Source organism: Sceloporus occidentalis, unplaced genomic scaffold (genome assembly GCF_023333645.1).
Source record: "Sceloporus occidentalis isolate IW3139 unplaced genomic scaffold, rSceOcc1.0.p SCAF_4, whole genome shotgun sequence".
NCBI lineage: Eukaryota > Metazoa > Chordata > Lepidosauria > Squamata > Phrynosomatidae > Sceloporus > Sceloporus occidentalis.
In genome coordinates, this window is record NW_028316984.1 from 187,024,096 (window position 1) to 187,038,773 (window position 14,678).

The 14,678-nt window shown below is 40.4% G+C and overlaps 1 protein-coding gene across 1 annotated transcript in view; it reads left to right on the top strand.

Annotated features, from left to right (window-relative positions):
• The window catches only part of TRMT61A (tRNA methyltransferase 61A), a 68,516-nt gene extending 59,462 nt beyond the window's left edge, over nt 1–9,054 (top strand). The window contains exon 4 of the mRNA XM_089523617.1: nt 8,292–9,054. Coding sequence (XP_089379743.1) covers nt 8,292–8,629 — 338 coding nt within the window. The 3' untranslated portion in view covers nt 8,630–9,054. The remainder of the gene's footprint in view (nt 1–8,291) is intronic.
• Nucleotides 9,055–14,678: the final 5,624 nt, after the last annotated feature.

The window sequence follows — 14,678 nt, forward strand, 5'->3', positions numbered from 1 at the left end:
AAACAGACATTTGTCTCCATCCAGGAAAACCTTCCATTTTTAGAAGTCTGTGAAGGTTACAAAAAATGAAGGAGCAGAAGAAGCAGAAACTGCTGACAGTGACAGCTCAGAAAATGAGACCAGATAGGCAAAGTTTCAGGTAGCAAACTTAGTGTTCAACTGTGTTGTGGGTGTTCCCCCCTTTTTCTAGAAATGTGTGATATATATATATATATATATATATATATATATATATATAGTGTGTGTGTGTGTGTGTGTGTGTGTGTGTGTGTGTATTTTCCACTAGGAAGGAGACTGAGTTCGAAACAAACTATATTGTTGATGATTTTCCCAGCTTAATGTTTTTCCTGCTTCTTACAAATTTAAGATACACTCAACCTCTTAGAGGTCAGCAAATCGTAGCTCCCTTTCTATTAACTGAATTTTTATGAATACAATTAGAACATTTATAAACATTGTCTGAATAAATTTTATTTTATAATTTACTATACTAAACAGAATAGGTTTTTGAGAAAACTGAGTTTTATACAATGTATCTTACATTCCTAGAGTAGCAGGTTCATCTGCACAGGTTGCTTTAAAACGTTTTGTAGGTTGTTCAGATTGTCCCCAAATTTTCAGGGCATTTTTTTTAAATAAAAAAAAACCAGTGGAAACATTTTCCCCAATGGCTTCTAATTTCTGGAAGTTTACATCTGTATTTTAAAGTAGACTTATATAGACACAGTTGCACTGGGTCAATTTAACAGAGATGTGGTGTAAAGTATGTTTTATTTAATGTGGGCACTCAACTGGAAAGTGACCTAGTGACTTATTAAGAGTTTCTTATTTCTTTAACAAGCCATTAATATGATAATACATTTAGCTGAATGATGAAATGTCTTTACACCTAATTCATATGGCTAATTCCTCTATAAAAGATTAATTTGATAATAACATGCAGATGAGAAATGACAAGAGAGCAAATTGGGAAAATAATAAAGCTAATTTCCAAGTAAAAATGTCTGCTTTTGAAAATCAGTTAGTTTCATTATTGATCTTGGAAAAAGGAACTACCCATGATCCTTAACTAGCAGGAGATTTTAGCAAGCTAATTTTAAAAAATAACTCAGTTTAGTAACTTTTATGATCTTATTTGCTCAGATAAATTCATAATTTCATTGGAGAATTTAAAAAGAAAGTGGAAGATATGGGAAGAAAGAATTTAGACAGTAGAATAAATTATTCAGGAATTGAATGCTATAAGAGTCAACTAGAATCACAGAATCATAGAGTTGGAAGAGACCGTGAGGGCCATCCAGTCGAACCCCCCCCCTGCCATGCAGGAACTCTCAATCAAAGCATCACTGACAGATGGCCATCCAGCCTCTGCTTAAAGACCTCTAAAGAAGGAGACTCCACTACACTCCAAGGAAGAGTGTTCCAGTGTCAAACAGCCCTTATTGTCAGAAAATTCCTCCTAATGTTGAAGTGGAATCTCTTTTCCTGTAGCTTGCATCTGTTACTCCAGGTCCTAGTCTCTAGAGCAGCAGAAAACAAGCTTGCTCCATCCTCATTGTGACACCCTTTCAAATATTTAAACAGAGCTATCATATCACTTCTTAACTATCTTAAAATAAAAGCTGGTGGCATGGAAAGAGCTATTGCAAGGAAATATGCAGGCATTGGAAGAATTATGTAGGCAGATTTGAGAGTGAGAAAGGAAGTATAAATTAAGTATCCCTCATCTGGAATTCCAAAATACTCCAAAATCCAAAATTGCCCACATGGATGACTGAGATCGTGACATCTTTGCTTTCTGATGATTCAGTGTACATTCCTCCCTCCTCAACCAAAGACTTGCCATCTGCAGAATTAAGCATCTGTGGAAGGCAAGCCCCTTTGCAGCTAATGGTTGCACATGCAATCGCTGCAGCAGAGTAGCAACACGCACATCGCCATTGAAAACAGTTTTTTTAAAATCCGCAAGGTGGTCCAAAATGGAAACCATGCAGATAAGAAGGGTCCATTGTACAGTGCACCCATGTCATACGCGGGCACACTTTACGCAGCTTTCAGCATACACTGAAAACTGCGTGGGGAGAAAGGGGCAGCACGTTCCATAGAGATGAATGGAGCATGCGTCCGTGGCGTGCGCACACCATCGCACCATCACACCACCGCGTGCATGAGCCCCATTCATTTAAATGGGGCTCAAGCATAGGCATTTGTTTTACGTGGGGGAGTCTGGAATGCATATTTTGTATCTGTGCAGTGGGTAGGGTTACCACCAAAACACAGCTCTAAAAGCGTCCAAGGATCTCCATGCAGGTGCAGAGCGACCAATGTGTGTGAGTGCACAGATGACCACCGTTACAGACAGGCAATCTGTTCTTCCGAGGAGGTTTGCCACTGCTTTCCTCTGAGGCTGAGAGAGTGTCTTGTCCAAGATCGCCCATTAGATTTCCATGACTCAGCAGGAATTCAGACATTGCTGAACATTTGAAATATTTTATTAGGACTTCTCCTGGAGTCCTAATCAAATATTCAAAACATTATACCATGCTGGCTCGTTTTTTCTAAATTGAGGTGTCCAAACATTATAAAATCTCACCATGAATTGTTTCAGTTCCTAAACAAATTAATCGTCTGTTTCTACACCTTTTCCAATTCTACAGTATCATTTTTTAGTTGCAACAAGTTGGGAATGTACACAGTATTCCAGCATATCCAACTTCATCTTAGTCAACTCTTCCATGATGAGAGTGATGGGTTTTCATTTAATTTGATTAAGTGGGATCGGATCCATGAGAGTTTTTGCCAAAAGAAATCTGACATTTTTAAAAGGCCTGCCTTTGTATCCCCCCTCTGTGAGGCAAAGAGTCATCAATTACACAACCCCTTTGTTTCTTTCCCCCACCATGGCCTTTATGCCATCTGCTCTGCTGCTTCTTAAAGCCCAGAACATCTTTCTGGCCTGGTCTACAAGCTATGTAGATTGAGCTAGTAAGGAAAGCTTTGCTGAAGAAGTGTTCTTTGAAGAGAAATTAGATGAAGGTTTGTACATTATATAGAATTAGGTGAACTGATAGAATGAACTGTATCACACTGCAGTTGTGGGGTGGGGGTGTCCATAAAAAGAAAATCCTCCTTTCAGTTAAAAGAAACCTGACAAATCAGGGAGACAGTTATGTAACAATTTTCTATTTGCAATGAGATTTTTATGCAAGGTATAAAATGGTGTTTTATTTCCCAGCAGTCTGAAATGATACGATTCATTTTGTTCCTACAGAATCCTTACCACCTTGTTCTGCTTAGTATAAATGTCTAAACCAGGAGTGGGACCTATGAAGGCCTTCAGGTATTGTTGAACTGCAGTTCCCAGCATTCTTCACTATTGGCTATGCAAGGGTTGGCAGATTAAAAACTAGAGACATCTCCTGTAGCTTTAAAGGATGTGTATTAGGAGGAATTTCAGCAGATGTGACAAGCAGGACCTGCTGAAATGCCTTCTTCTACCCAACTATTAAAGGTAATTAACCTTTACCTTTAACTCTAGCTAGCAAGGTGTTCTCGGACATGTAGTCCAGCTACATCTGGAGGGCCACACAATTCCCTCTCCTGAATTATTCTGTTCTTGAGGACCTCTTCTTTAGCAGAACTTACCACATTTCTACTCTTCTCTTTCCTTCCTGCCTGACTCAGTATAAAACCCCAGGCTTCTTTATACCTTCACCAAGCTTTGTAGTACAGCCAGGACTCAGGGTCACAGCACCTGACTTTTTGATTAAAAGGGATGAGAATGTCAGTTGCAAATCTCTCAGGCCTCCTTATTCCCTTGGAGCTTAACTGTAATCCTCACATTAATGCTGGGTGGGTGGGAATTTTCTCACCCATTTTGTATTTTTATTACTTATCTATGATAGGTTCACCTTAGGGTCACCATAAGTCAGAAATGACTTAAAGCACACAACAGAGACCATGTTCTTGGATAGGTAATTAAGTCCGAATAGCTTTACAAAAGTCTTGTTTGGGGTAAAGATGCAAACAATATTAGGCCTGCCTTCTCCACACTCTAGACCAGTGATTCCCAAACTTTGGTCCTCCACATGTTTTGGTTCAGCTCCCATAAGCCCCAGCCAACTTGGCCAATAGTCAAGAATTCTGGGACCTGAAGTCCAAAACTTCTGGAAGACCAAAGTTTGGGAACCACTGCTCTAGACAAATGCATATTGTAAAACTTCTGGAAAGGCATTTTATTTTATTTTATTTTATTTGAATAGGGTTTAATCCTTCCTCTTAACAAAGGTTGTTTTATGGTCCTTAACCCATCCCCCAGACCACCTCTTTTCTTGTGCAAGAGAGGATGAATTCCTTGACACTTCCATGAGGAATGATTCCAATTTAATTTGTTCATAGGACCCTCCTCTACTTTTCAGCATAAAATCTGAAAACCATCCCAGGCCACTTTCAATGTTATTTCCCCCCCCCCCCTCCATTTTCTGCAATCTGCGTATCCCTCTGAAGGTCCCTGGAGTAGAAATGTGGCCCCCAGGCTTACCAAAGCTACCCACCCTTGTATTAAGTAATACAGATATAAGCAACAATGGGAAGGCACTCAGTCCAAGACTAGCAGTCAAGTATTCTGTTGCTATTAATATGAATGCTAAATGTTAACGAAAGCTGTAGTATCTCTGCAGTCCATGATGCTTGCCAACCCCTTGTCAAATTTCACTTAGACCCTTGTATACCCAGAAATGATATTTCTGTATTTCCTGTACAAATGTGCTTCCTTCATTTGGGTGCTGTTTGGATTTGATTAAAAGTACATGCGGTTTTTTAAGCAACAGCTATTATGGCTTAACAAAAAGAAAAAAGAACTCTGAGATGTCACTGAGGTCTCAAAAGTTTTGTGAGGTTATGCAGTGCCTTTGTTCCTGCAAAAGGAAAGAAAAACAAAAAGGGTAAGTGTTTCAGTTTCTATACCTTCACTGTTTAAAACTTGTAGCCTTCCATATATTACGCTAGATCATTCCAGCATCTCGCATTATTGCCTATAGGGCTGGGATTGATGGGTATTCCAGTCCAACAACATCAATTGGCCTACAAGTTGCCTGGTTTTAAAAATGGTGTTGTTGTTGGAGATGGAGATACTCAAGCCATGTTTGTCCATGTTGTATGTGGATGTATCTTCCAGTCACATGTCAACTTATGGCAACCCTATGAATTTCATAGGGTTTTCTTAGGCAAGGAATACTCAGAGGTGGGTTTGCCAATTCCTTCCTCTGAAATCTAAACTAGCACCGGGTATTTATTAGCGGTCTCTCATCCAAGTACTAACCAAGGCTGATCCTATGTAGCTTCCAAGATCAGACAGAATCTGGTGGCTTTAGAATATTTAGGCCAGGGGTAGGCAACCTGCGGCCCACGGGCCGGATGCGGCCCGGTGAGGCCTTGGGACCGGCCCCAGCCCGGTCCTGCCGCCGATTGCCGCCGGGGCCATTGGCGTCTCGCGCAAGGGGCATGGTGGGGCAATTGTCTATAGAAGCCTCAGAAACATGCATTTATCTTAACCTTTTTTAAAAAATCAGCAAATTTTTTCGTGTGTCCTCCATTTTTTATTTAAAAAGTGCCCTCCATTTGAAAATGTTGTCCTACATTTGTCCTGATTTATTTATTTAATTTTTTAAAAAATTATTTAATTATTTATTTTTTGGCTTCGGCCCCCCAGTTGTCTGAGGGACAGCAACCCGGCCCCCGGCTCAAAAGGGTTGCCTACCCCTGATTTAGGCCCTGTTTGTCTAAAATACAAAACTTTAACAGTCTTTCCTATGGCCCAAGGTGGTTTGCATATTAGTTAACAGTTATGAGTCAAAAATGTGTTATCAGAAATACCCGTGCTGTTTACACAAATATGACATGCTCTTCTGAAAAATATGAAAGTCATTTGTGAGAAAGTCAGTGACTCTTTTAATGAGGTGCTAACATCTGTGTGAAGAATCAAGGAAATGAAGTGGTAATAAGGGACAATGCAAAAGATGTAGTACATTCTGTTCCAACAGGCTTTTTATGTATAATGTCAAGGTCCTGGAAAAATAGAGCTGGCACAGAAATACTTTGACAATACAGTCTTATCTATGACTGTTCAGACGTAAGTTTGCCATTAACCTCATTGGGGTTTGGAGTATATAGGATTACCTTAGACTGATATTGTTAACAAAGTAATCATCACATAAACATAGTCTAATTTAGGTATTCCTCCTTAGGCAATTTTGGATTAAATTTACTTAGAATCTCTTTTACAATGTACTGTCTTTATTTCTGTTCTCTTAAGAATAAAAGGGATAGTGCCCCCTGTGATTTCCGCTGCCAGGATGGGTTAGCATGCGATAATGTGTCAAATACAATAGCATTCAAAATCTACAAAACATTTATTGGGCTAACTGAAAAGTACAAAATACATGATGCAAGCTTGGCAAGCTCCACTGGCTTCTTCATCAGGCAAAGGTGTTAAAATTCAAACAGGAGATAGAAAAGATAGACATGTGAACAACATCATATTTTTCTTTCCCCTGTTTGATTGTTAAATATTTAAATTCTTTTTTAAATGACAGTAATTACCACTGTACTTTCTCCATTTCATTTCTATTTTGACCTCATCTTTTAGGCCCCAGCCCCATAAATGTATATGGATTATACATTTAAGTTACAGGATGACACTTTGTGCATTTGCTGAATGAGTTGTGTTCCATGAACGCTTATGTCAGAATAAATTTGTTCATCTTTAAGATGTTCCTCTTTACGAAAAGATGAATGTGCTGCACAATATTGTACACAGAATTTTCCATTTATGGACTTGTAGTATACATATATCAGCACTCATCTTTAATATGTTGGTTTCAAGGCTCCCCCCTTTTATATAATAAAACAGGAATGAAAGCAATAGCCAATGATTTTGGCAGGCCTAGTTATGGAATGTCTTCTCCCTGGAGACCCGGTTAGCATTGATAGTGGCTTCCATCAAATTGTCAGGCTACGAGGGGACTGTTTACCCGCACTTTTCGGTCCTAGTGACCATTGCTTTGGGCTGGAAGTTAAAAAGTTACTTTTTGGGGATAGCAACTCCCAAAGTTTCTCATCCAGCATAGCCAGTATTCGCATTGGCTGTGGGATTCTGGGAGTCAGAGGTCCAGCTTTCTTTAGTTCTGACATAATGCTATTGATCTCATAGTGAGTTGTGGGTTGTTGGGATTGTGTGTGTGTGTGTGTGTGTGTGTGTGTGTGTGTGTGTGATTTTATGCACTTATGTTTGTTTTATTTATTGGTGGTTCTTTTTAGGGAGGTGGGAAAGATGGTATATTCTGTTTCGTCCCAACCCTCATTGATGCAAGATGGGCTAGAAATTAATATATAAATAAATAATATCAAGAGGAGTAATCCTACACCAATTTGAGCAAAGCTGCTTTAGAAATACAGGTATACCTCTGTTAATAATGCCTCTGAGAAAGAAGCTCCTTTTTACAAAGTTTTTGGTTGCTCACCCAGCCCTCCTCCTTATCCTGTGTCCAGCTGGAAATTTTTTAGTGGCATCTGCAGTGGAAAGATGGGGAAGAAGGGCTGGAGAAATATAGACTAGTAAACAATGCACTAAACAAATCTTGATTTGCCACCGATCCTACTTTCGTTGTGTGTACCTGCCTACAACAGACAAGGTATAGAAAAGCTGCATGCAGGATCCCACAGTGAAACTGTGTGAACAGCTAAAAGGAGGAAAAAAGGGATTACAAAGTTGTCTTCCCTTCCAACTACCCCCAGCATGTTAAAAAAAAAACATAGGTATGCATGTTCGACGAAATGGAAAGCATAAGAAAAGTGGAGATTAGTGAAAGAAAAAGACATCTCTGGATGCATTTTGGAAGAAGCATTCAAGTGGTCTCTAGAAAGTTCAAAATATTTTTGTTTCTTTATGTGAGGTTCACCTAACCTGGTTGCTTCATTTCATATGTCCATATTTTAGTTTTAATTTAAAAATTTGCTGAAACATGTTGAACTTATATTGATTGATTGATGTAGGAACCTATTCCTATTCTTTCCATGTAATTCTGCCTCTGGTACCAAATTTTCAGTTAAAGAAGTAATATCCAGGAACATGCCCATTACCTTAACTGCGTTATACCTATGAAGGATTCACAGAACTGTAGCGAAGTTGCAAGAGAAGTGAATTTGGACATGATTATTGCAGTTGCAGCTGCATCTCTTCATTTATTTGTTCTTTCATTCATCCCCTCTTTCCCCTCCTCCTTTTTCTCTAGGTGGACGCATCTGTTCTTTTTCCCCCTGCATCGAGCAAGTTCAAAGGACCTGCCTGGCTTTGAAGGAACATGGTTTTACTGAAATTAACACTTCAGAGATCCTGCTCAGGGTATACAATGTTAGGACAATTAGCTTGCAAATCCCTGACCTTGGAAAAGCAGTCGAGGAGGATAATTCTAGTGCAGCAGCGTTTGACAGAGGTAACCAATCGAATCAAGATGCCCCATGTGCAGCAAGTCCTCAGCCAGGAACCGTGCAGTTTAAAAGCAGTGTACCGCTCAGGGAAATGGTGGGTCACACTGGATATTTGACCTTTGCTACCAAAAGTCTATTTTAGGTACACACAGAGAGAAGCCTTGTTCCACCCCGCCCTTTCGACTGAGCATCTCAAGCTTTTTTGCTCGCCGGGCAGTTCCATATATAGTCAGATTGAGTAAGATTATGCTTTGTTTAAATAGCATGTAGGAGCACTAACCAGATCAGCCTCAGCGGTACGTTGTCCTTCTGGAACAGCACTTGGCTAGCTGTCAGGTGGGAAGATGGATTAGCAGCTAATAGCTGTGGGCTGGAATTTGCAAAGTAAAAACTGCTTGCTGAATTGGGGTGGGGATGGGTTGAAGTGTTGGGGGGATGTCAACAAGGTTTCCTTGTGCTTTTTGTAATTCCTGCATTGATAATTCTCCTCTGAACAAGCTTGCCGTGTGTGTGTGTGTTTACTAAACTGGATACCTACAAATTAGAAAAATTGTTATTTTTTAAGAATTGACCAAATGTTTAATAAAAAAATTGAAAGAAGCACAGAGCTGTTTTTTCAATGAATGCAGTTAGAAACAATGTTGTAGCAAATCTAATTTGCCATTTTCCTTTATCATTAAACTTATCATGGAATCATAGAATTATAGAGTTGGAAGAGACCTCAAGGGCCACCAAGTCCAAACTCCTGCCATAGAGGAACACAGAATCAAAGCACCCCTAAAAGATGGCCATCAAGCCTCTGTTTAAAAACCTCCATAGAAGGAGACTCTACCACACTCCGAGGCAGCATATCCCACTATCAAATAGCTGTTACTGTCAGGAAATTCTTCCTAATGTTGAGGTGGAATCCCTTGTCCTGTAGTTTGGATCCATTGTTCCATATCCTATTCTCTGTAACTGCAGAAAAGAAACTTGCTCCATCTTCAGTATGACATCCTTTCAAATATTTAAACAGGGCTATCATCTCTTAGCCTTCTCTTCTCCATGCTAAACATGCCCAGCTCCCTAAATCTCTCCTCATAGTGCATGGTTTCACCATGTAGTTGCTTCCCTCTGGACACACTCTAGCTTGTCAACAAGCTGAATAGTACTGGGCCCAGAACAGAAGCCTGTGGCACCCCAATGGTCACTTCTCTCTAAAATGAAAAAGATCCATTGGTGAGCACCCTTGGGGTTTGGTTGGTCAACCAAGTACAAATCCACCAAGCAGTAGCATTGTCTATTCCAAATTTTACTGTCTGTTTGCAAATATCCACACATTCAGTAAGGAGAGATATAATGGTTATGGGGGATTTCATGTATACTGAAATTTGCTGGAAGTCAAAAGTCTGCTAAAAATGTAAAGTCCAACAAATTCCTCACTTGTCTTGCAGATAATTTCATTGACTAGAAGGCAGAAGGGGTTCAGATATTTTGGGTCCGATCCTAACCTACAGTAATGACCTGGTTAAAGTGGAAGTGGCAGGATCCTTAGGAAGGAGTGATCATGTTCTCCTGGCATTTGTTATACAGTAGAAAGGCGAAGCTAAGCAGACACACATTTGATCTTTTAACTGAGTTTGGAAATAACATTTTTGGGGAAGATGAAAGTATGACCATTTCCCCCTTCCCAAAAATAACAACTGGTAATGGTTCCCTCCCTAATCCTATGTGATGAGTGATGATTACTTGTTACTTGGGGGCTTCAAAATGTTTTCTTGTACTACATTGGTAGTCTTTGTTTTCTTTCAATCTAAAAAAATGCATGAAGGCAAAAAAGACAGAATGGCTGCAAAATGTATTTTAATAGTTAGTGCTCACAGTCCTCCATCTGAAAGCACCCTTTGTGTGTGGGGATTCAGCATATATGCAACAGGTGAGGTGATAAAATAGCTTTTGGGGTTACAGGTGTGGTATTACACAATTAAATGACTTCCCTGTAGTGAAAATCCTCTGCGGGCCTAGTTCTTGAGAGCATTTAGGATGCGTGTCTTCTCCTGGTGTCATTGTGACTTAAAAAATCATTCACACATACCAAACAGTTCAGTGATGCAGATTCAGGGGTAGCTGTGTTGGCCAAGCAGCAAAACACAACAAAATACAAAATACACAAAACAGCGATACCTTTAGTATCCAAACAAAATGCAGAAAATACATCATGCGAGCTTTCAAAGGTCCATGGCTACATTTTTGTATCAGATGTTTCTGTTGTAGTTCAGTTATTCTGGAGGGATCTCAGTACATTTAAAGGCCACTCCCCTGCTTGGCAATGTGGGAAGCAGGGAAAAAGAACAGATAATAAAAAAATCAATAAAAAACAGGTAATAAAATTTCAACTCAGTTAGCAACAGAAAAGTAGCTTCCCTTCATGCTGTTTCCTCATGGTTTGCAATTCGAAGTAATGCTGTTTAGAAGCATTTTTTTACCATCTCATCTACTCTTTAAACAAATCTTTAGTATTGCAGCACATCCATTTGGTCGTAAATTTGTATCCTGTTTCATGTCTTGTACACACACGCCTTCAATTGTGTGATCTATCTTATATGTAAGCCTAAATTTACATTTACAGCTATCTGTAACTATAGATATTTAAAGCACAAATTCTCTCCAGTGTTCTTTCCAGAGCCTGTGCACTGAGCAGTCTTATCCCTGAACAATCTCCTCCAACGAGTACTTGGATAAAGCACAGCCTATGAATTATACCTTTTATCCACTGCAAGTACAAGCTCTTTAATATATCTGCCAGCCCATGTGAACCTGATTTTGCCCTTTTCTTGACGAAAATAAACACAGCTGAGCTTTTAACGGGTTACAGCCCCAGCACTAATCTGTAACAGTTTAATAAAAGTTCCGCCAGTCTCACAACACGCGAAGACAGAACTGGCTGAGCAGATTAAAAATCAGGAAAGCAAAGCATCTGAACTGAGGATGTTACGTAAGTGTTCCAGGGCTCCAGCTTTCCTCCTAGGAAGGATGCGAAAGTCTTTACTATACGCTGCTCTAAAGTACATTTGAAGGAAAGCAGGGTGGAAGCTACTGCATCATTAATGGAACACTTATAAATGCATGCATGCCCACAAGAAGAGAGAAAGAGTATGCATAAATGAGCAAAATATTAGCTGGACAAAAACTGCAGAAGGCTGAAACACCTCAATTCAGCCCTTCTTTGAAGGCAACTCAGAAAATGGAGTGGGGGGGGTAGTATAATCCAGGTGAACTGGCCACTGCTTCCAATAAGGTATCTGGCCTGATTGAAAGATGTAAAAGCTTTACAGCTACTCCTGAACGTAAGTTTAAAGTACTAAGGTTGCAGCTGCATTTACACTGGGCCCATGGTATCCACTGGGGTTTGGTTCCAAGACCCCTCATGAATATCAAAATCTGTGGATGCTCAAATCCTGTTGAATACAATGGCATAGTAAAATTGTGTCCCTTATATAAAATGACAAATCAAGGTTTGCTTATTGGAATATATATAACTGGGAGAAGGTTCAGCACGCCCTGGAAGGGGTAATGGCCTGTGGCATGTGCACCGCACTGCGTTGCAGGCATGAGCCCCATTCTTTTGAATAGGGCTCAAGAATACGTGGAATTCCTCAGAACGGATCCCCCCGCATAAGGGAAGGGTCCACTGTACATATTTTAAAGCTATGGAAGGTTGAATCCATGGATAAAAAAAATTGTGGATATGGAAGGCCGGCTATATACTTTTTGCATAATGTAGGAACGTGAAACAGATCTTGATGAGGAAAAGATAAGATCTGTAGGGTATACCTACCTACTCCTTCCCCATTTCATAGAGAACAACTGGAAAGCTGGTAGTCTGACAGATGTCTGCTTGCCAATGTGTCCATTCATTGGTAAAATGGAGACATTTCAGAATCACTCAGGCTGCATCTACACTGCAGAATTAATAGTTTGACACTGCTTTAACTGCCATGGCTCAATGCTATGGAATTCCAAGATGTGGGATATTTAGCCATCTCTGTCAGAGTGTTCTGGTGTCCCAACAATCTGCAATTCCCAGGATTCCATAGGATGGAGCCATGGCAATTAATGCAGTGTCAAACTGCATTAATTCTGCAGTGTGCTGGCAGCCTAAAACAGGTGAGGGACAAACAAAATGAAATGTTGCAAGGAGCAGCAGTGCATCTGTGGTTTAATTTGAATTTCTTTAGCATGACATGCAAAGTGTGGCAGCACTGTGTTTACTCAAAAAGTCAGTCCCACCCCAAGTCTAATATACACTTGTAGCCTTGGCCTGCTACAAAATGTCTCCCTCCGCAGCTCCTTCATTCACTGCAATGCAGTGAAATTAAGAAATGTTGTAATAGTGGGCTGTGATTGCTTTCCCTTTCACCTCAGGAAGTAAGGAACATAAAACATGGTGTTGCTAAAAATGTCAAGCAGGTTTCTTCAGCTGTACAGAAGGAAAAGAAACGAGAAGAAAGAACTGTAATTCTCTAGAGTACAGAAATATTGACTTCACTCCTGCAAAAATCCAGGTATTCATCTTGTTTCTCCAGGCAACTTGTTTTCCTAAGCAGGGAGTCTTATTGCCTTGGGATTTCTCTTTGGTGAGAGACAGTGGTGCTGTTTTCAGCACCAAGGGAGGCCATTTGACAAAACAACACACAGTTCTTGTGTGTAAGAGGGGATTTCAACAAAAGCCATGCAAACTACACCTGCTTAAATTCCTCCTTCCACACAACTATAAAAGGACAGGAGCTCTGCCTTCTTTTTTTCCTCTGGCCACCCCATCAAAATATGACTTTGAGTAGTTCATATTGGTTGATATTGAAGGATTCTTTTGTTTTTAATTTGTGTGTTATAACATGCCTATCAGAGGAATTGCCTATAAGCCTAAATTGCCAACAGCTCGTGACAGATCACCAAATGGCAAACCATCCCATTGTGGCCAATCTCAAGACACTTCATAGAATCATAGATGCATAGATTTGAAAAAGAACTCTGATCCAGCCCACTGCAATGCAGGAGCATTCAGGTAAACCCCTCCAGAGAAATGGCCATGTATCAAAAGTCAGTATTCTTCTTGATATCAGCTACCAAGAAATCAGAAAGAGATTCTCTTGCCCTTAGCTCTTTGTGAGCTTCCCAAATATTGACAACTGTGGGAAACAGTGCTGAATGTTGACTAGATCAGAGGTGGGCAACAGTGGCCTTCCAGCCGTTTTTGAACTGCTGGTCCATAGTCCTTTTCAACTGGTTATGCTGGGTTGGGTGAATGGAAGCTGTAACCCAAAAATATCTGAAAGGCCACATATGGATTCCAGTGGCTCCCAAACATTGATCCTCCAGATGTTCCAGACTTCAGCTCCTAGAATTCCTGACTGTTAACCAAGTGGCTGGGATTGAAGTTCAAAAAACCTGGAGGACCAAAGTTTGGGGAGCACTGGATTAGACACTGGCTGAGATTCAACATCGTGCAGGTGGAGCATAATGTTCCAGACATGCAGTTCCATGTCCTCCCTCAGCAGTTATCAATCCTGGGAGGAAGTCCCTGCTTCTGCTGTTTGCTAGTGAGGAGGGAAAGTAGGGAGGAGGCAATTCAGACAATGGAGAAGCAACAGATCTCAGCTCAAAAAGGGGAAGAAATGAGAATGCATTCACAGATGGAGTACACTTTCATTTGCCTTCCCTAGAAGCCCAGAGCAACAGCAGCTGGGGCATCTGAATTGCCTCCCCATTTCCTCCCCTCCCCAGCTGTAAGCAACAGCATGGTCTCCCAAGGCTTGACAGCTGCTGTGGGGAGGCATATTAGATGGAGTGGAAAGGGTTAAAATAGTTCCCTATACCCCATACGAAGAGACATATGTACCACACCTACACACATGTACATCACTTGCAAGATGTCATCCATCCAGTAAGGTTTTTTTGTGTGTGTTGTTACAAAATCAATGTAGCAGATGAAATTGGTGGCGGGAGGTTCAGGGATTCTGGCCAGTTGACAATTGGAAAAGCTCGCTCCTGTGCACTTGCATAATGCTTTTTTTGTCTAAAAGCCAGGAAATGAGTCCTTCTTCCTCCCAGAAGCAAGAGTTTCCCTAGAAGAAGGAGGAGTAATTTTTATCCATAATTGTTATCCATTTTATCAGCTGTGCAGAACAAAATATATTCTATGCTTCTGCAGA